This window comes from Martes martes, assembly GCF_963455335.1.
Source record: "Martes martes genome assembly, chromosome: 14".
Classification (NCBI taxonomy): domain Eukaryota; kingdom Metazoa; phylum Chordata; class Mammalia; order Carnivora; family Mustelidae; genus Martes; species Martes martes.
The window spans coordinates 28,272,934-28,295,875 of NC_137902.1; the positions used below are offsets into that span (position 1 = coordinate 28,272,934).

A 22,942-nucleotide genomic window follows, 5' to 3' on the forward strand; every position below is an offset into this window, starting at 1 on the left:
TTTGAGAACACGGATACAAAATAAATTACATCTTTATTCTCACTAGCTTCTAACTGAAACCTAGCCTTTCCTTATAACATGAACAGAAGCAAACAAGCAGTTGTAAACAGGAGTACCCGTTCCTTGGACACCAAGAGACGTCGCAGCATTTTCGTGGCACGGGTACACTCATTGCTCCTTTGAGGTTGTGGTCCTTGTGAGCCCGATCGCTACACCACTAGATCTTGTTATTTAACACATTTGTAAAGGAGAACTTGTGTTACATCACAAATTTTTTTTTAATATTTAAGTGAATATATTTCAATATATTTGGTTTCCTTTGTAACCCTGTCTTTTTCTTTATGTACAGAAAACATGATCTGAGGAGGGATTCATAGGCAGTACCAGTTACCAAGTGGTCAATGGAACTACAAAGGCCAAGAGTGTTTGCTGCAGATCCTTTGGTAGCCCAGGCCAGCTAGTTCATCCCTTACCCTTCAAATGGTGTCACATGGCCTGCCCCCTTCTTATCTTTCCACCTTTCCCAACATCCTTCCTTTTCCCTGTGAACCTCCAGGCCACCAAGAGCAAAGCCCCCTACATCCTCTCCTCCACATCCCAGGCTGAAATAAATAGATCTGTTAAATTAACATTCACGGACTCCAAGTAGAGGAGAAATGGAGGCCTCAGGAAGCATTTTTAAAATTAAGATTTCCACCACTTTCAGAAGAATGAGGGGGTAGGGATATGGACAACCCACACCCCAGGCATTTCCTACCTGTCATACCAACTAAACGTAATGCTACTCAGAAATGAGGCTGTGAATGATGGATTCTGCAAGACACACACAAAAAAAAAATCAAAAAGTAAATCAACCTGAAACAGGAACTTTGTGGGACTCTAAAATCGGAAAGTGATTTTTCTAGATATAATGTTATGCGAAAAAGCAGACATAAGACTGAAGTAGACTGGACAACATAGGTTTATCTGGAGACCCTAAAGTCTCACCAGTAAAAATCAGATTTTCTGGCATAGATAGATGAATGCATTATCCATGCTGAAGATTTGCGGGTCAATATAAAAGTATTTCCAGACTCATAAAAGAGTATTTCTATACACTAGCCACTTTTCGTCTCCTTAAGCCATTAATGATCCACACAGCTATATTCTGGGCTCGAGGGACCCCCTCCCCAACAAGGCCTAGGGCATCTCAAAGTTACACGTGTCAAAATACCATCCAATGAAATAATACATGAGGTCGGCATATTTAGAGTCTCACATTTGAGGAGGCATCTTTTTCTGAAAATGCTGTAAGGATCAGGATCAGGATCTGTAGTGCATAGCAGATGAAGTACAGGCAGGAATAGGCCAGATTAGAATTGCTGCCCTATGGGGGAACAGAAAACAACAACAACAACAAAAACAGAAAATAAGCCTTTTCCCAAATTAAGTCTAAATGGCCCACATAAGTCAATGCTTGTGCTTAAAGACTATCATCAAATCTCCTAAACATACTTCTATCCCAGAGTCCAACTGACTGTATGCCATTTACTCTGACTTAGAAGTTGCTCACCACGCTACCTCCTCAAGTAACCCTCTCTTTCCTCCTTACCTTTAAGAGTGTCCGGATCAGAGTCTGAAATTGGAAAACACCACAGAGTACTGAGAGAATCCAGAATAGGGACAGGAACCAAGAATCCTTCTGCATGCACCATCGCCTGCTGTGTTGGATCAGCAAAACCAGGAGCTAAAGAGAAATTCACATCAAGTTCTGAAAAATACGGTCACCAAGGATGAGAGGAAAGAAAAATGCCAGAGACAGGGAAAGAATGTTGGGTTATAGGAGGAGATGGTTAGAACTAATCAGGCCAAGCAGAAAACACACAAATGCCAAGTTATAGACTTCCTCCCTGATACAGTCCAACCTCCTCTTTTAGGGTGTCCATCCTCTCCCTGGGACCCCCCTCCTCACCCCATAACCCCACCACACTTGGGTGGGAAGTTAGCCAAGAACACAGAGGGTCACCTTCTGCATATAATGGAGTTGGTTTGGGAGCCAGAAGTCTTTTCAAGACCCAAGGAAGTGAATTTCAGGCGCTGCAGTAGTCCACCTAGGAGGGAGTTTCTGCAGGATGAGTGTAAGCTGTCTATGGGATTTTCTAATAATATCAAACTAGGCAATTAAGAAAAAAACCTTGCCTTGTAACATCTCACTTAATTATAATTAAATGTTGGTTTCCTAAACTCAGTGCAGAGCTTGTAAACTAGCGTTCTGAAAACAAAGCCATGATTAGTATCATCTGTTAATTTCTGTGGTATAGATAATACCACTGTGGTGGATTTCAGGCCCCAACAAGCTGTCACTAAGCACAGCTTTGGGAAGAGATGCACACGCAAAGGCTAACCATTGTCCTATGGGGATACAGACCCATAGATACCAGGCATTCTGATTTTTCAAGGAGGCTTAGAAATCCAAATAGTTATGTGGCATCTTCTCCGTTGAAAAGCATAGCAACTTAGTAGCAAGATGGCAGAGGTGTAGCAGACTTAAATGACATCAGGTCACAGGAGTTCAGCTAGATAGTTACCAAACCATTCTGAACACCTACAAACTCAATAGGAGATAGAAGAGAAGAAGAACAGAAGTTCTAGGAACAGAAAATCGACCACTTTCTGAAAGGTAGGACGTGTGGATAAGTGAATCTGAAGCGACGGGAAGATAGGCCAATGGGGGGGGGGGGGGCGGCTCCCAGCAAGCAGCAGAGCAATGGAGCACAAAATCAGAACTTTTAGAAGTCTGTTCCACTGAGGGACATCACTCCAGAGGCTAAGTGGGGGTGGAGCCCTCATGGGGACAGTGTGGTCTCAGGTCCTGAGGGGTCACAGAAAGACCGGGGATATCTGAGCGTGGCAGAGCTCACAGGTATCAGAGTGGGGAAGCCAGCTACAGAGACAGAGCCCAGGAGTGAGCTCTCAGCTCGCGGTTACCTTAAACTGTGATCCATGGCACAGTTGGGCCAGTGTTCTTTGAGCAGGGACCCCACAAGTGGCAGATCCACAGAGATCCCCTCCTTCCTTCTCTGAGAGAAGTAGCCAGGAGTGCACTGCAGGAGTTGGCAGGTTTGGCAACTCCAAATGGGGCCATGCACCAGGGACAGAAATGCTCAGTCACAGGCTGGGAGAGCTCGGAGTGTGGCCAGAGACCAGGGAGACAGGAGTGATTGACCCCTTTTCTCTGAGGGCACACTGAGGAGTGGGGTCCCAAGCTCATGGCTCCTCCAGGCCAGAGACTGGGATGCCACCATTTTCATTCCTGTCCTCCAGAGCGCTAAGGAAACCCTTCAGGGAACAAAAGCTCCCAAGAGCGAACCCGAGCAGATTACCTAGCCTGGCCCTGGCAAGGGTGGAACAATTCCACCTCGGGCAAAGACATTTGAGAATCACGGCAACAGGTCCCTCCCCCCAGATGATCAGCAAGAACATCCAGCCAAGACCAAGCTCAATGATCAACGAGAAGAGTGGAACTCCAGAGCTAGGGGAAAGCAACACATAGAATTCATGGCTTTCCCCCCATGATCCTTTAGTCTTGCAAAGTTAAATTTTATTAATTTTTTTCTTATTCTAATTTTTTGACTTTTCCTCTTTATTCTTTTAACATTTTTAAACTAGTCTATCTTAACAATACCTTCTTTAAAAAATCTTTAAACCTTCATTGTTATAGTCATATTTTATCCCTTCATTGTACTTAACCTTATTTTTTATATACATATAGGTTTTTATTCTTTAAAATTTGGGGATATGATTTCTTCTAATAGATCAAAATATACCCTAAATCTAGCACATGGCTTTGTTCTAGTCTCCACCCTGAGCACATTCTCTTTTTCTTTTTCCAACCATCAATTCCTTTTTTAGAAATCTTTTTGAATTTTCATCTATACAGTCATAGTCCTTGCCTTCATCATGTTTACCCTTATTTTTGTATATATATGTTTTTCTTTCTTTAAAATTTTGGGAGGTAGTTTTTTCTAAGAGACCAGAATACATCCAAAATCAAGTGGGTGGCTCTGTTCTATTCACCAGTCATCTATAAATATATATCAGAATGGCTAAAAAAACAAGACCCATCCATATGCTATCTACTATAAACTCATTTTAGACCCAAAGACACCCCCAGATTTAAAGTGAGGGGGTGGAAAACAATTTATCATGCCGATGGACATCAAAAGAAAGCTGGGGTGGCAATCCTTATATCAGATCAATTAGATTTTAAGCCAAAGACTGTAATAAGAGATGAGGAAGGACACTATATCATACTCAAAGGGTCTGTCCAACAAGAAGATCTAACAATTTTAAATATCTATCCCCCTAACATGGGAGCAGCCAATTATATTATTTGGTATATATATATACCAATGGTATATATATATACCAATTATATAAACCAATTGATAACAAAATCAAAGAAACACATTGACAATAATACAGTAATAGTAGGGTACTTTAACACCCCTCACTGAAATGGACAGATCATTCAAGCAAAAGATCAACAAGGAAATAAAGGCTTTAAAGGACACACTGGACCAGGTGGACATCACAGATATATTCAGAACATACCATCCCAAAGCAACAGGATACACATTCTTCTCTACTGCACATGGAACATTCTCCAGAATAGATCACATCCTGGGTCACAAAGTAGGTCTCAACTGGTACCAAAAAATTGGGATCATTCCCTGCATATTTTCAGACCACAATGCTCTGAAGCTAGAACTCAATCACAAGAGGAAAGTTGGAAAGAACTCAAATACATGAAGGCTAAAGAGCATCCTACTAAAGATTGAATGGATCAACCAGGAAATTAAAGAATTGAAAAAATTCATGGAAACAAATGATAATGAAAACCCAACTCTTCAAAATATATGGGACACAACAAAGGTGGTCTTGAGAGGAAAATATGTAGCAATACAAGACTTTCTCAAGAAACAAGAAAGGTCTCAAGTACACAACCTAACCCTCCACATAAAGGAGCTGGGGAAAGAAGAGCAAAGAAAGCCTAAACCCAGCAGGAGGAGAGAAATAATAAAGATCAGAGCAAAAATCAATGAAATAGAAACCAAAAGAATAGTAGAACAAGTCAACGAAACTAGGAGCTGGTTCTTGGAAAGAATTAATAAGATTGATAAACCCCTGGCCAGACTTATCAAAAAGAAAAGAGAAAGGAGTCTACGGCCATACCACCCTGAACGCGCCCGATCTCGTCTGATCTCGGAAGCTAAGCAGGGTCGGGCCTGGTTAGTACTTGGATGGGAGAAAAGAGAAAGGACCCAACTAAATAAAATCATGAATGAAAGAGGAGAGATCACAACCAACACCAAAGAAATACAAACAATTATAAGAACATATTATGAGCAACTAATACGCCAGTAAATTTGACAATCTGGAAGAAATGGATGCATTCCTAGAGACCAAATTTGAACCAAATTGAACCAATTCGAACCAAAATTGAACCAGGAAGAAATAGAAAACCTGAACAGACCCATAACCAGTAGGGAGATTGAAGCAGTCATCAAAAAATCTCCCAACAAACAAGCGCCCAGGGCCAGATGGCTTCCCAGGGGAATTCTACCAAACATTTAAAGAAGAATTAATATCTATTCTCCTGAAACTATTCCAAGAAATAGAAATGGAAGGAAAACTTCCAAACTCATTTTATGAGGCCAGCATTACCTTGATCCCAAAACCAGACAAAGACACCATCAAAAAGAATTACAGGCCAATATCCTTGATGAACACAGATGCGAAAATTCTCACCAAAATACTAGCCAATAGGATCCAACAGTACAACAAAAGGATTATTCACCACAACCAAGTGGGATTTATTCCAGGGCTGCAAGTTTGGTTCAACATCTGCAAATCAACCAATGTGATACAATACATTAATAATAGAAAGAACAAGTGCACATCCACTATGACCTCCGTGACATCCTAATGAAGTCACAGATGCTGCCTTCCCAGGTGGGAAAAAACCATGGCCTAGGAAGGAAAAAAACCATGACCAGGAAGAGCATCTTGCACAGCTGCATAAACAGGTAGGTGACCCTGGCCTGCACACATGTCCAGAAGGCACTGTACTCAGGCCACGGTGCTTGTAGGTGATGAAGTGGGGGAAGTAGACCAGGGTGAAGCCATTCCAGAAGTGGAACAGGGTCATGGTGCTGACCTTCTGGGCCCACCAGAGTGCAGGTCTCTGCCTCGGCCTGGCACCCACTCATGTATAATCATTAGATGGAAGGATAGGAGGGCATAAGATACATATCTTAGGCATCAAAGCTAGTATTTATGCTAGGGAGAAGGATCCAAAAGTTAGTGTTCAAAAGAATATACAAAACTAAAATTTGATTCAGCCCATTATAACCACATTTTGCCTCATCATAGGCCCCTCAAAAAAGATAAATGAAATTGCACCTAATTTTATTCCAAAAGAGTACATTTCAACTAGATAGCTATGAATAAGAAGAAGATAAACAGGGCAGGAGTGGAGGTAGGACTTACCCATGTGCCCAGGTAAAGGCTTGGATTGGTGTATCTAATGGCAGGGACTGTGGCTTGTCCAGAGTCTTCTGTGAGTACGAGGGCCAGCTCTATGGCTGCTAGAATAAGAAGAAAGCCAACAAGCACCTGAGAAGGAAAAAGACCACTGTTAAGAGGATATCATGCTTTAGAATAGAATGGTTCCTGATAATAGATAATAAAGATGGCATGCACAGATTCAGAGAACACAAGAAATACTTCTGGCATCAATGAATACCAAGCAATGGACTGTAGTTCAAGCAATGGAATGAAGTTCAATGTAGGCCAGGATAGGTTTTTGAGGAATGCTGAGTGTGATGGTTTTAAACTATGTTCACAAGTTCTTTGATATTCTTCCCCTCAAAAAGGAGATCTTGGTACCTGTTCCCTTGAATGTGAACTTAACTTCGTGACTCAATTCTAAAGAACAGAATATGGCAGAAGCTCATAAAAAACAATATGGCTTCTTCCTTCTCTTTCTCAGATCACCCACTTCACTTCAGGGAAATCTCCTAGTGCCATCAAGAGGACACTCAAGTAGCTTTATGGAGAGATCCACTTGGTAAATAACGGAGGCCTCTTGTCAACAGCCACATGAGTGAGTCATCTTAGACTTAGCTGCTCCAGCCCTGGTCAAGACTCAGGTGACCTTAGTCTCTGCTAGCATATCAGCTGCAATGTCATGAGAGACCCTGAAGCAGAACCCAGGTAAGCGGCTCCCAAATTTCTGATCTGTAGAAAATGTGAGAAAAAATGTGTTTTTAATTGCTAAGTTTTGGAATACCTTTTTATACAACAATAGGTAACTAAAAAAATAGATTTAAAAAGGGAACCCCCATACCCTAATTGGGATTTCCAGTTTCCTTGGTCCTATTCCCTTTCCTTGGTTATTATTCCTAGCCTCTTCCCCAGACAAGATTTGAAGTTAATGTTGCAAACTGTTGTGACTATGTCACCCTAGGAGGAATCCAAGCCAATCAATATTTGTCCTACGAGTTCATAAGACATGCTATACATCGTATTATTCTAAAGAATCACCCCTACCCATCAGGATGGGAAATTACTACTTCCACAGAGGAGGTCCACCAGAATCTTAGCCCTCAAAATGAGGGTCTTTAGGACCATCTCCCCTACTCCCATCCATCTGTCCCTATTCATTCCCATGTCTCATTCATCCCAAATGGTTCAGGCAGAAATACTGAGCTGCTTAAAATGAAAACCAACCAACGAGGGACATGAATGCATCTATAGTAGGACCAGTGTGGTTATTTAGCAAGGCATAAAGTCAAAGACATGTTAATGAAGGGAATGCATTTCTCAAGTACCTAATGAGACAGGCTTTTTTCTGGAAAAAAAAAATAACAGCTTTTGACGTGGTAAGATATGTTAGCCTTTAGGTAAATTGGGTATAAAAATGAGCAAGGTGGAGGGGCGCCTGGGTGGTTCAGTGGGTTAAGCCTTTGCCTTCAGCTCGGGTCATGATCTCAGGGTCCTGGAATCGAGCCCTGCATCGGGTGAGCAGGGAGCCTGCTTCCCCCTCTCTCTGCCTGCCTCTCTGCCTACTTGTGATCGCTCTCTGTCAAGTAAGTAAAAAATCTTTAAAAAAAAAAAAAAAATGAGCAAGGTGGAGTTAGAGAACCCAGTCAAGGAGGATTTGAGGAGAACAGGTGAAGAGAATACTAACCAGCTACCCAGGCCAAAGAAAAAGAGCAGGCCTTGCCACAGGCTTCCACATATTAAATTCTTACACATTGATTAGAGATATACTGAGCAACCCATATCAAAAAGAACAACTTACATTATAAAGCACTCCTATAAAACATTTCAAGGTAAGAATAAACAATCCAGTGTAAAAGGCATAAGATGGAAAGTTTAAAGAAAAAATATGGCTTTTAAAGACAGGAACAGATGCTTAATGTGATAATTAGTGCCATTTCAAATTATAGTGATATACCACTTCTTACTTAACTGCTTAGCAAATATCAGAAAGTTTGATAAAAAGTTGGTGAGACTGAGGAAAAACCTCTATGGAGGATAATTTTCACTATTTAAAAATTTTGAGTCTATATACTCTTCACCCAGTAACTTCATTTCTAGGAATTTATGCTACAGACACACAGGAACAAAGTTTTGTTGTTGTTGTTTTGGTTGTTTTGTTTTGTTTTGTTTTTGCAGCATTGCCTATGATGGCAGAAGGTTAAAAACCACCTAAATTTCTGTCACATAAGGCACATAAGTTATGATTCATCCAAATAACAGCACTATGAGTGGACATTAGAAAGCAGATTTTTATGTGCTAAAATGGAGGGATCAAGACATGGAGATTAACACAAGACACTAACATTTGTATAAAGAAAAGTAGGCATTTTTATAAGCATGGATTATCTCTGGAAGGATATACAAGGAACTAGGGTCAGTGGTTACTAATTCAGACAAGAATGAGTGACTAGAATACCATGTACCTTTTGTAAATTTTGAGTTGTAATCCTGATTTACTCAAAAGATTAACGGTAAATACAGTGGAATACTACTCAGCCATCAAAAAATGAAATCTTTTTTTTTTTTTAAATTTTATTTATTTGACAGAGAGAGAGATAGAGAGGGAGCCCAAGCAAGGGGACTGTGAAAGGGAGAAGCAGGCTTCTCGCCAAGCAGGGAGCCCGATGCGGGGCCCGATCCCAGGACCCCGGGATCATGACCCTAGCTGAAGGCAGACGCTCAACAGCTGAGCCACCCAGGCACCCCCAAAAAATGAAATCTTGCCATTTGCAATGACGTAGATTAAACTAGAGGATATTATGTTAAGTGAAATATGTCAGAGAAAGGCAATTATATGATCTCACTCATATGTGGAATTTAAGAAAAAAAAAAAAAAAAAAACAGAGGATCATAGGGGAAGAGAGGAAAAAATAAAACAAGACAAAACCAGAGAGGGAGACAAAGCACAAGAGACTCTTAATCATAGGACACAAACTCGGGCTTGCTGGAGGAGAGGTAGGTGGAGGGATGGGGTAATTGGGTGATAGACATTAAGGAGGGCAAGTGACATAATGAGCACCAGGTGTTATATAAGACTGATGAATCACTGACCTCTACCTCTGAAACCAATGATACATTATATGTTAATTGAATGTAAATCAAAAAAGTATATTTGGAAAAAAGTTAAATACAGTAACACACCCATTTTAAAAAATGAGCAAGTGGTGTGAACAGACAATTCACAAATATGCTCAACAAATTAAAAATCATTTGTGGGCGCTTGGGTGGCTAAGTTGTTAAGCGTCTGCCTTCGGCTCAGGTCATGATCCTAGGGTCCTGGGATTGAGCCCCACATCAGGCTCCCTGCTTGGTGGGAAGCCTGCTTCTACCTCTCCCACTCCCCCTGCTTGTGTTTCCTTTCTCGCTGTTTCTCTCTGTCAAAAAAAATTAACAAAATCTTAAACACACACACACACACACACACACACACACACACACACAATTGCCTTAGTCCTTTAAGAAATGCAAAGTAAACCAAAAGGATGCCATTTTACACATAAAATAAAAATATTTTAGACCCAGTACTGGCAAAGGTGCAGAGACAAATTCTAACACCCCTTAGGTGAGAATGTAAATCAGCAAAAAGCTTCCTAAATTATAAAAATTTTCCCATGTTTCAAAAGCCTTAACCACTCATATTCCTTGATAGAGTAATTCTACTCCTAGGAAGCTATTCTAAGGAAATACAATGAATTTCAGGCAAATACTTGTGCACAGAATCTTAACTGGAATCTCAGTTTTAGCAGTGAATTATTTATAAAATCTAAAATAACCCAAAACAATGGTGGAGAGGTTTGTTTGGAGGAATTAATGCTGCAAGAGTTGTTAAAATAAGTTATGGTATCCTCATGTGATGAATGATTATGTAGCTGGTAGAAGGCAGAGGAGGGTCAGTAATGTATCCTCCAGACTGAGAAGCTGCTTTCAAATGCAAAAATGCTGCAAGCCCCTCTAGACCATTGACACAGTTTTACTCAGTTAACTTACCCACAGGGATAATCACGGAGGAGGACGGACACACAACAGAGGGGACTATGCAGCCATTTTCCACCCCAAACTTCCCCGCCCATTTTCCACAGCCCTCCAGACCTTAATCTCCAGCTCTTTTTTAGAGCAAGGGCCATGCTGGTGAGGTCACAGGATAGTTATCTAAAGTGGTACTGTCTGTGCACCAGAATGGCTCTCTACTGGTTATCTAAAGTAGCCAGAGGGGAGAACAAAATGGAGGGCCCGAGATGGAGTGAGTGTCGTCTGCACTCCTACACTCCGTCCCCAACGTCTTTATGGCCTGCACCATCTATGCACAGCATTCTTCACGATGACCCCAGAGCCAGATTGCAAGAGGTGACTTGCATTCCTGGGTCACAGCAGCAATACAAATAGCAACGCAAGGTACCCCCGGGCCCAGGAAAGAGGTCCTTTCCTCAGACCCAACAGATGAAGCAACTGTGAATTTCAGCCTAAGAGGTAGCCCATGACAGGAAGACATTTCCTGATGCACCAGGAGGGAACATCAGCTGTGCTAAGCCCATGAGCCAAAGGCTTTCCGGGCAATAGACATGGCAGATTTTATTCCAGCAATAATGCAATAGCTGTTTCGGCCCCATGAGCCAGTGCCACCCTGGCTTTTCATCATTCGTCATTCCGGAGAGATAGGGGTGACAACCACTCTGGCTTCTTCCTACTGAAAAGGGGTGTAGATCAGAATATGAAGAACGAGAAACAGCCTTACATCCAATTAAAGATACTCCCTGGTGGGAAGTTGAGCACCCCCACCCCCACCCCCACCCCTGCACAGAGCCATTATTTGGAGCTTTCATGGGTAGCCAAGCCAAATACTTGCTATTAACTCCCCTGCGATGCTTGTCGATTTGGGTTACTTCCTCTTCCCCAAAATCCCATGAACCTGCCAGGAAGTGACCTTCCTTACTTATCTGGCAAGTCTCCCAGGAACCCTATATGGAACGTAACAGGCTGATTCCCACCCCCCTCTCCCAACAGCATTCACTGGCTCCATAAAGTCAGCCTTAGTGCTTTCAGGCTGTCTGGTCATATCTGAGTCTATGTAGGTCCCTCTCAAATAAGACACTCCTGTCAAAGCCTTGGTAATACAACCAATCATTCCAATGGTGTCGTGTTATAAGGAAAACATTTTTTTTTTTAAGATTTTATTTATTTGCCAGAGAGAGAGAGAGAGAGAGAACACACAAGCAGGCAGAGAGGCAGGCAGAGGCAGCGAGAGAAGCAGGCTCCCTGCCGAGCAAGGAGCCCGGTGCGGGACTCGATCCCAGGACCCTGGAATCATGACCTGAGCTTAAGGCAGTGGCTTAACCCACTGAGCCACCCAGGCGTCCCAGGAAAACATTCTTATTGAACTTCTACAAATAAGTAGAACTGGTTTCACTTAAGTCAGCCCCATGGCAGCCACACTAGCACTGGGTTAATATGGACAAGGACAGATACTAAGGTCCTGCACTCCTCCCTCGGGGTCTTTCAGTCTCTCAGTGTCCCACAGTTTTAACTCCCAAGCTGCCACCCCCTCTCTCTGCCCTTGAAGTGGCTCCTTAGCGCCACTAATTTAGCTGCAGAATATTCCCGCAGTCACTTTCTGGCTAGTGGCAATTTCCTCTTGGTCATCCCCAGTACATTGTATTGTTTTTTTGAATGACTACAGTATGGACAATTTGGAAAAAACAAAAACCCCTGTGAAATGGTGGAAATGAATCTGGTAACTCACTGAAGAGGATGAATAGTCTTGCATTTTAAAAGCTTATGGAAAACTTGGGGCACCTGGGTGGCTCAGACTCCTAATTTTGGCTCAGGTCATCATTTGAGGGTCATGAGACGGACCTGGAGCCTCAAGATTCCCTCTCCCTCGCCTTCTGCCCCTCCCTCTCCTCAAAAAAAATAAATAAAAGCTTACGGAAAACTCCATTTCAAATGATTCAGAAATGTCAAGTACTATAAGCTGGTATTTAAGAGGACTATATATATCATTTATGTTTTTAATTTTGTAAAATAAAGATTTCTTTTAACCACACACATAAAAAGTCTTTGTCTGAATCAAAGAGGAGTCCTTACCGCAGGGATCCCAAGATTTAGGGGCCCAATTCTCTCAAGATAGAATAGTTCTGCCCCGCATCAGTCTCCCTGCTCAGTCAGAAGCCTGCTTCTCCCTCTCCCACTCCCCCTGCTTGTGTTCCCTCTCTCACTGACTGTCAATTAAATAAATTTTAAAAATATATTTATTAAAAATAAAGATACAATAGTTCTCCCTTCAGTGCATGCTAGTCTGTGCCTGTGCACCTTCGCCATCCTAATTTCTAACCACTCCTTCTGACGCTGAATTCTTTCAAACATAATGTCTGTATTAGAGGCACATGTGGCTCATTTATCCTTTTCCAAAGCCAACGCATCTGTGGTCTGTTAGGATTCTCTCACCTGTTACCCCCCCTCATTCCGTGGCCTATTGTAAGGCACAGATCAATGGCCAAGCAACAACCCGCAGTAACTCATGCACGGTCTCTTCCCCACTCCCTTGTCCCCACCTTTGTGAACAGGATAGCTGACACTCCCTAGGACATCGCCCGCCCCACACCACCTCCACACCACTGAGAATGGGATCCTTAGCACTCCCTGGGATGTGTTTGGGGGCATCCCCATACTCGCAGCCTGGTCCAAAATGCTCAAAAAACCCGACCAAGCCCGCCCACGTGGAGGTAGCTGGCCAACCTGGGCTTTCCCCCACGGACAGCGAGCTTTCCCCTGGCACAAAACCCCTGCTTGTTTCATTTTTTTTGTATCCGACAAGCTACGCCAATTGTTAGAAGCTGGAGGAGGGTCAGGGGTGTTCCTCCAGTCTGAGAAGGCACTTTAATATGGAAGAAAATGAAGGAAGCCCCTCCATACCATTTACACAGAATTTGATTCGGGGTGACTTACTGACCGGGGCCAGAAGAAGTAGAGACGGCCGGGCGGGTGAGCCAGTGCGCCACACAGCGGCTCTCCACTGCCTTCCTCCCCACTCTCTGCGACTATCCGGGACCCTCAGCCCCAGCTCTTATGGAGCGAGGGGCCCGCCGGTGAGGTCACAGGGTCGTTATCTAAAGGGGCACCATCTGTGCACCAGAGGGGCTCTCTCTGAGTTACCTAAGTGGTGCCATCTGTGCGTTGGAGGAGAGAACAAGACGAGGAGTCAAACTTGGAGTCCGTGCTGTCGGCATGCCTACAGTAGTCACCCGAATGACATTTAAAAATCGTGTTCATGACAATGGGAAATGATTTTTATATCATCTTAAGTGAAAAGCATAGACTATAAAATTGCCTATGCAAAGAGTTTAATTATGTTTTTAAATATGCACAAAGACAAGAGTTTCCAATTCAAGATGCCAGATTTTGTATGTTTATTCCCATCCCTCTCTACCCCTTTGAACTGCTGGTAAAGAGGCATCCAAATAATAAATCCATAACAGCACTGAGCGTCTGAATGGAGAAGGGCAAGCTCAGTAGACCAGAAAAGTTTTAGAAGACAAAAAGCAAACATGCCAATAGTCATAGTCGTTGCTGTGTTTGTAGCTCCCCTCCCAGATTCACCCCCATCCTCATCCCTTCAAGCCTGGAGTGGTAACCGTTGGCTGCTAAGCTCCAGGTTCCCTTGTAAATACAACCTTCTCACATCCTATTTGGCCTCAGCCGTCTGTTTCTTGTGACGCTGATGGTAGAGTTGCCTACTCAAAGCTATTCTCTTCTTCCTTATAGAACGCCTCCCCTTTTTTGTAAGATATCTACTCCACTCAGCTCAGCCATGTGCTCAGGTGGAAGCTGGACCAATCTCCAACCCCATGAGGTAAGTTAAAACCAGTCATGATGGTCCCATTCTCCTGGCCTGTAACCGCCTGGATCATGGGCAGGCAACACAATTCTGGCCAAAGAGAACTAGGGGACAGCTAGGGGGGAACTCGTTTCTGGGGACTCTGGGAAACGTTTTTCTCACTGATCAAAGTGATACATAGATCCAGAATATGTAAAGAGCTCTTCACAAGTCAACAATAAAAAACCACAGGTGGGGCGCCTGGGTGGCTCAGTGGGTTAATGCTTCTGCCTTCGGCTCAGGTCATGATCCCAGGATCCCACTTCGGGCTCTCTGCTCAACAGGGAGCCTGCTTCCCTTCCTCTCTCTCTGCCTGCCTCTCTGCCTACTTGTGATCTCTGTCTGTCAAATAAATAAATTTTAAAAATATTTTTAAAAAATTAAATAAATAAAAATGAAAAACCACAGGTAACCCAATTAAGAAAGAGGCAAAGGGTTTATTTAAAGAATAGGTTTTTTCCTAAGAAGGTATACAAATGGCCAAAAAGCATATGAAAAGATGCTTAACGTCATTAGTCAAAACCATAGTAAGCTCTTTGCACCAACTAGGATCGCTATAACTGAAAAGATTAACCATGACAAGTACTGGTGAGAATGAGAATTAGAACCCTCATACACTGCTGGCAGGAATTTAAAAGAGACAGCCACTTTGGAAAACAGCTTGTCAGTTCCTCAAAATATCAAACATAGAGCTACCATATGACTTAGCAATTCTACTCATAAGTATATACTTATACTAATACTTAAACTAAGTATAAAAGTATATAATACTTACACTAAGTATGTGTATAATACTTATACTAAGAAAATTGAAAATCCGTGTCCACCCCAAATAAACATGATGTATCTATAATATTCTATTATTTAGCCATAAAAAGGAATGAAATATTGATATATGCTACCACACGGATGAAACTTGAATACATAATACTGAATGAAAGAAGCCAGACACGAAAGGCTATTGTATGACTGCATTTATATATGAACTATCCAGACTAGACATAGAGACAGACAGCAGGTTCGAGATTTCCAAGGGATAAGAGGAGGAGGGCGCAGGGAAGTGACTGTTTAATGGATACAAAGTTTCCATTTGGGGTGATGGAAAATCCTGGAACTGGTAGCAGTGATGGTTGCAGAACATTGTGAATGTATTTAACGCTACTGCATCTTACACTTTAAGTTGCATGAAATGGTCAATTTCATGTTCTCTGTATTTTACTGCAATGATAATAATAAAAAAAGGAGTGAAGTACTGATTCATGCCATTACATGTATAAAACTTGAAAATAGGGACACCTGGGTGGCTCAGTCAGTCGAGTATCTGCCTTCTGCTCACGTCATGATCTCAGGGTCCTGGGATCCAGCCCTACATCAGTCTCCCTGTTCAGTGAGGAGTCTGCTTCTCCCTCTCCCTATGCCCCTTCCCCCATTTGTGCTCCCTCTCCCTCTCTCTCATAAATAAAAACCTTTAAAAAAAAAAAGAAGAAGAAGATGAGGAAAACTTGAAAACATTTTGCTATGTTAAATAAGTCAGGTGCTAAAGGCTACATAGTATATAATTCCATTATATGAAATGTTCTGACAAAGCCATAGAAAGAAAGTAGATTAGTAGTTGCTAGGGCTTAGGGGAGAGGGATGGAGGGGGAAGGGAATGGGTTGTTACTGTCTAATAGGAACTGAGTTTCTTTTTGGAGTAATGAAACTATTCTGGAATTGGACAGAGGTGATGGTCACACATTTTTGTGAGTCTACTAAAAACCACTGAATTATACACTTTAAACAGGTGTGTTTTATGGTATGTAGACTATATATCAATAAAGCTATTTTTTAAGGGATATATAGGAGCACCTGCTATCTTTATCTGTCTTTGGACACTGACTTGAGGGTGTGATTCCTGGAGCCGCTGTAGCCACCCTGTCATCATGTGCTAGTTTAATAACTGGCTTGAGAGGCTGAGCTGATGAGGAAAAGATGAAAATAATCAGTTATCTGCTGATAACTTTAGAAGCTGTTGAGCTTCTAAAGTAATAAGTCCTGGGGCTGCACTGCCTCTGGTCTTCTTGTTATGTAAGAGAATCAATTCCTTATTGCCTCAGCTAACAGGTGTGACTTGCCAGTGAGATCTTCCACTGACAGAAATCTATTCCTTATAGTCAGCACCAGCTGAGAGTGAGACTGGGGGAAAGGACAGAAATCAGAGCCTTAATGGAAGCTCTGTGCACAGAACTGGTACGGTTAGGCCAGTCATTTCTTTGTTTCTCCCACTTCCAACCCATCATCACAAATCCACTGAAACTCTTCTTGCCACGATCACCCCCAATCAGGATAAAACAGAAGTAATTCTCTGAAACAGAATGCTCTCCTGAGGGGGAATGAGAAGATAGTGAGTGTCTTGGTGCCCCAGAGGAAACTAGTCTTCGTACGGCATGCAGTAAGGGTGGAGAAGTCCAGCGTGGCCTCCTGCTCTTGGCAGAAGCCATAGTTCCACACAGTTGTTCAGGACTCAGAGCTCAAAAGCAGTCCTCCCCTCAAGGAGAGGCCACCCGGGGGGAGCTGTCTTACAGAATGGCAGAGGGGTCTGCTCCCATCACATCTATTCATTAACTTAGTCCTTTGCTTATAAATGCAAAAAAGAACAGTAATAACCATCAGAAGGTGGAGAAAAAACCAATACTAGCAAAGAAGATAGCCAAGATAATTACACAGAACAACTGATTCTGGGATAAAACAAACACATTATTAGATGAACAGAAGTTACTTCTAAATTATGTTAAAATTAATGTCTTAAGAGAGACCTGAGAAGACACTGCATCCATTAATAGGTTGATGTTTTAAAAAAAAAAAGTATATTCTTTTTTTTTTAAAGATTTTATTTATTTGATAGAGATCGCAAGTAGGCAGAGAGGCAGGCAGAGAGAGAGAGGAAGGGAAGCAGGCTCCCCGCTGAGCAGAGAACCCGATGCGGGCCTCGATCCCAGGACCCTGAGACCATGACCTGAGCCGAAGGCAGAGGCTTTAACCCGCTGAGCCACCCAGGTGCCCCCCAAAAAAGGTATATTCTGAAATTAAGAGTAATTCTTAGAAATCAAACCCATGTTTGCAAAAATAAAGGATTTTATTTATGTTTATATTTATATATTTATATTTAGGATGACTGAAAGAAAAGAAATTGGGGAATATCTCAGAACATAGGTGAAAAGAGAAAAACAAATTTTAAAAAGAGAGAAGTTGAGAAGGAAAATTCAGTGTCCAAAACCAACCTAAAAGAAGTTCTGAAGAGATGTAATTTCAAAATTGGAGGAAAGGAAGGAAAAAGACTAGTAGATGAACATTTCTCAGAGATAAGAAAGACATCAGTCTTTAGGTTGAAAACGTCAAACCCACTGAATGAGAAAAGACCCATGTAAACAGACTCATGAAATTTCAAGACATCAAGAAAAAAAGAAGATAAAGCCTTCTACAGAAGATAACTCAGAAGCGCAGGATGTTGGGAAGCAATATGGCAACATCTTTGGAGTTTAAAAAAATGTGTTTGAAGCTAGCATTCCATATCCAGATGAACATTTGCAGAAAGCAAGGACTTTGAGACTTTATTTACTGTTGCTCTCTCTGAAAATTTTATTTGAGGATCTTCTTCAGATCCAAGAACTGTGGAGGCACAAATTCTCTCATTTTACGCAAAGGGGTATCAAGATGTCGAGTCTAAAACTGATGGCAGATTATCTTTAGGAATAAGGCTAACCAACAGAAGAACTGAAAGCAATCAGACAAAATTAAAAGACAGAGAGAAAGAGAAGAAGAAAAGGAAGGTGAGGGTAGGGCCAATGAACGGAATTCCTTGTCTTGCACGGAGGGCAGAAATAGATCTTTTTTAAAGGTGATCGATCAAGAAATATAGGTATAAACACATTATTTACAGATATGGAGGTAACCATTAAAATAATTTTAAATAAAGGTCTCTGGAGAATGGTACTAGGAGATAGAAGGGTAAGAAAGAGACTTTAACTTTTCATTTTGTGTTTCTTGGCGCTTTTTTTTTTTTTTTTAAGAGAGTGACAGGAAACATACCAAAATGTTAATAGGAGTGTATCAGGGTGATAACAATGGTCAATGGATTTAATTGGCTTCCTATTTCCCTAGAGTTTCCAAACTTTCTACAATAATCTTGCATTAATTTTTTTAAAGACTGTGTTTATTTGACAGAGAGAGAGAGCGCGCGCACACACACAAATGGGGGAGCAGGAGGCAGAGGCAGAAGGAGAAGCAAACTCCCCGTGGAGCAGGGAGCCTGATATGGGGCCTGATTCCAGGACACCGGGACCATGATCTGAGCCAAAGGCAGACACTTAACCAACTGAGCCACCCAGGCGCTCAACCGTGCATTACTTTTGTAATCAGAAACATGCACACACTTTTATCAAATAGGGTCAGGGAAATATTATGGTTGCTCTAAAATAATCTTTGTCTTTGATCTCTGATTTATTGGAGGAGCTTCAAGAGCACATGGAATTCACTAAACTTCTTAAGGAAACGTAATCTCATTGGTATTAAAAAAGAGAGGAGAGTGCTTTGGCCATATTTAATATCTCTCCATCTCTGCAAGGTCCTCCTTTTCTCAGAGCTTTATGAGTGATAGGCACTCTGGTTCAATCTTCTATCCATTGTAGAGTGTCTATTTCTATCACTTCCCTGGCAGATAAGTGTCTAACTTCAGCATCAATATTTTCAGGGAATATGACCTCCAGCAGTCTATTCTATTTTCAGAAAGTCAGTATTATTAGAAAGTCCTTCAATATATTTAGCCAAAGTAGGCTTCCCTGGAATAACCTCCACCCACTTAATCTTGATCCTGCTCTCTGAAACTCTGTCGAACAGAACAGGCTCGCAATCTCCTATGTTATATTCTGCAATCACTTAAAGATGATTTCTGCATTTCACTGGCTCAACACCAAGTCTATTTTTGCCACACATCTTTCGTCCTCTAACATCAGCACTTCCACAACCTCCAAAACCAAATTCTTTTTTTGTTTCCCTGGGATTGAGCTCATTCATTCATTCATTCATTATTTTGTGATTCAGTTCATTCAGTTACCTACTGTGCATCAGGTCCTTTCTGTAAGGATGCATCTTTAAACAAACAAACTTGTAGAATCTGTCACTTTGGTCAAGCAAATGGACTTAGTTCAGACAAATATGGACAGTTCAGGAAAGTCAGAAACAGCCCAAAAGCAGGAAATGGAGAAATAAAATCAATTTGAGGAATGAGCCCGAAAGAAGGTTCTCATAGAAGTAAAGTTTTACTATGTGAGGAGTTATACTTCTACTTTTAGAGAAGAGACCAGTTATTTTGAAAATTTTAAGGGGCGGCTAATTTGTGCTTGTTACTCTCACAGTAGAGGACAAAAAATAAAGTATAAATTAGGAATGGAGCTCCTGAGACTATGAGCGAGGATGAGTGGATTATTAGCTATGAAAAAAAAAAGTCAATACATTTATTTTCTTTTTGTCTATAAAGATTTGTATTTGTAAAAGTTAGACAAAATGTATTATACCCATATAATAGAATATAAGTCAGGCATAAAATGGGAAAGAAGTACTGATATATACTACGATATGAATGAACTTTGAAAATCTTATGCTAAGTGAAAGAAGCCAACCATAAAAGGCCATATATTATTATAAGATTCCATTTATGAAATCTCTGAAATAGGGAAACTAGAGATAGCAAGTAGGTTAGTGGTTGCTTAGGACTAAGGAGAATGGGGAGATAGGAAGTTTGTTTCTGTTCTAAAATTGATTATGGTGATGGTTGTATATATCAGTATGCTAAAAATTATATTTAAATGGGTGAATTGAGTCTCCAAAGGCAAGGGAAACTAAAGAAAAAATGAACTATTGAGACTTCATCAAGATAAAAAGCTTTTGCACAGCAAAGTTAACAGTTTCAACAAAACCAAAGGACAACATATTGAATGGGAGAAGATACTTCCAAATGTCTTATCAGGTAAAGAGCTAGTATCCAAAATCTATACATAACTTAACAAATCCAAGACCCAAAGAACAAATAATCCAGTCAAGAAATGGGCAGAAGACATGAACAGACATTTCTCCAAAGAAGACATACAAATGGCCAACAAACAAATGAAAAAACACTCAACATCACTCAGCATCAGGGAAATACAACTCAAAACCACAATGAGATAACCACCTCACACCAGTCAGAATGGCTAAAATTAACAAGTCAGGAGACAACAGATGTTTTTGAGGATGTGGAGAAAGGGGAATCCTCTTATGCTGCTAGTGTAATGCAAGCTGGTACAGCCACCCTGGAAAACAGTACAGAGGTTCCTCAAAAAGTCAAAAATAGAACTACCTATTGTACTACTAGGTATTTACCAAAAAGAGACAAACTCTGTGATCCTAAGGGGCACCTATACCCCAATGTTTATAGCAGCAATGTCCACAATAGTCAAACTATGGAAAGAGCTTAGATGTCCATCAATAGATGAATGGATAAAGAAGATGTCTCTCTCTCACACACACACACACACACACACTGGAATACTTCTCAGCCATCAAAAAATGAAATCTTACCATTTGCGACAATGTGGATGGAAATAGGAGATATGCTAAGTGAAATAAGTCAATCAGAGAAAGCCAATTATCATGTGATTTCACACATTATGTGGAATTTAAGAAACAAAAGAGAGAATCATAGGGGAAGGGAGGGGAAAATAAAATAAGTCAAAATCAGAGAGGGAGAAAACCATAAGAAACAAATTGAGGGATGCTGGAGGGGAGGAGGGTGGGGAGATGGGGTAACTGGGTGATGGGCATTAAGGAGAGCATGTGATGTAATGCGTACCAAGTGTTATATACAACTGATGAATCCCTGAACTCTGCCTCTGAAACTAATAATACAGTATATGTTAATTGAATTTAAATTTAACTTAATTTAATTTAAAAAATAAATGGGTGAATTGTATGGTATGTGAATTATATCTGATAAAGTTGCTTTTTTTAAAGATTTTATTTATTTATTTGACACAGAGAGAGATCACAAGTAGACAAAGAGGCAGGCAGAGGGGGAGGGAAAAGCAGGCTCCCCGCTGAGCAGAGAGCCCGATGCGGGCCTCGATCCCAGGACCCTGAGATCATGACCTGAGCCAAAGGCAGAGGCTTAACCCACTGAGCCACCCAGATGCCCTAAAGCTGTTTTTTTTTAAAGTTAGAAGTTCTTATAGTTAGTTAAGAACTATGATTAGACTTGGATACTGATTTATTCATTACCCAGCCTTTTCTTGGAAGTCTCTAAATCATTCCCAAGGGTATTAGAGCATGTAGTTCAATATTCAGAATCTAACACATTCTTGACTCCACTTCTACTTCTAGAGTATGTTTAATATTAACATTCGACAAATTCATACTGAGTGTTAAGCCCTGTGCTTGGCACTTGGATCAGCAAAGACAATGACCCTGCCCCTACTCTCAGGGACTATTCTTTCCTGTTCAGGGTCTAACAAAGATCACTCACCACCAGCCCCTGCCTTGGAGTGTCAACGAGAATCCCACTTCATTTAGCCAAGTTCCTTCCTTCTGTTTAGATTCCAGGTAACCTGAGGTCGTTGGTATGTGCACTCACAGAACATCAAATCTAATTAACCTTCTTAATTAAACCCAGTTTAAAGATCAGGATAGATCAGGATAGATCACCACCAACAACAAAAAAAGTAATGAAAAAAGCAGATGGTGGAGTTTAGGAGGTGTATTTTCAAACTCAGCTGAATGTCTCTGTTCCCACAAGACCCTTTCTGCATTAATCAGTGCAGCTGGCCGACCGGCTCCTCCCCTAGTTCCTCTTGGGCCCTCTCCTGCAGCTTCCGTCCTTCCCATATTTCCCTACTCAGGCATGTCACTGTGAGCACTCACCCTACCTCATTCTACTGTGAGTGTCCGGAGACTCATGGAAGACTTTGGGAAAATGGAAGCCTTATTTCAGACCCAAGTTATGGGAGATAAATGATGGTTGGATTGCCTGAATGGTACAGAGAAAATGGTGCGTTTTATTTTCACCTCATTGTAGGTGCCAACTGAATTACAGTCTCCTGAGTTATTAGAACAGTCTCAAGACAGGTCATCCAGTATTTGCTTCTCAAATGTTAAAAAGACAATAAATATTTGACTGATTGGTTACTTGTCATTGGTGTTTTAAAAATCTGCTATCAGTAAGATTTAAGTGTCACTACCCTCCTATTTTTTAAGATTTTATGTATTCATTTGAGAGAGAGAGAGGGAGAGAGAGAGCATGAGTCAGGGGGTAGAGCAGAGAGAGGGAGGAGTAGGGAGCTGAGCAGGGAGCCCGCCCGACATAGGGCTGGATCCCAGGACCCTGAGATCATTAGCCAAACCGAAGGCAGCACTTAACCAACTGAAACACCCAGGTGCCCCAAGAGTCATCATTATGCAAAAATTAAAGTTACCTTA

At 41.4% G+C, this 22,942-nt stretch overlaps 1 protein-coding gene across 2 annotated transcripts in view; it reads right to left on the reverse strand.

Moving 5' to 3' along the window:
- ABCC2 (ATP binding cassette subfamily C member 2) overlaps nt 1–22,942 on the reverse strand; it is a 67,543-nt gene that overhangs the window by 42,496 nt on the left and 2,105 nt on the right. Inside the window, exons 3-6 of one of the 2 annotated variants that reach the window (XM_080822665.1) lie at nt 6,532–6,657; nt 1,592–1,726; nt 1,259–1,366; nt 758–813 (exon numbers count right to left, since the gene is read on the reverse strand). In XM_080822665.1, the coding sequence (XP_080678791.1) occupies nt 758–813; nt 1,259–1,366; nt 1,592–1,726; nt 6,532–6,657 (425 nt within the window). The remainder of the gene's footprint in view (nt 1–757; nt 814–1,258; nt 1,367–1,591; nt 1,727–6,531; nt 6,658–22,942) is intronic. The other variant, XM_080822666.1, reaches the window with a different exon arrangement.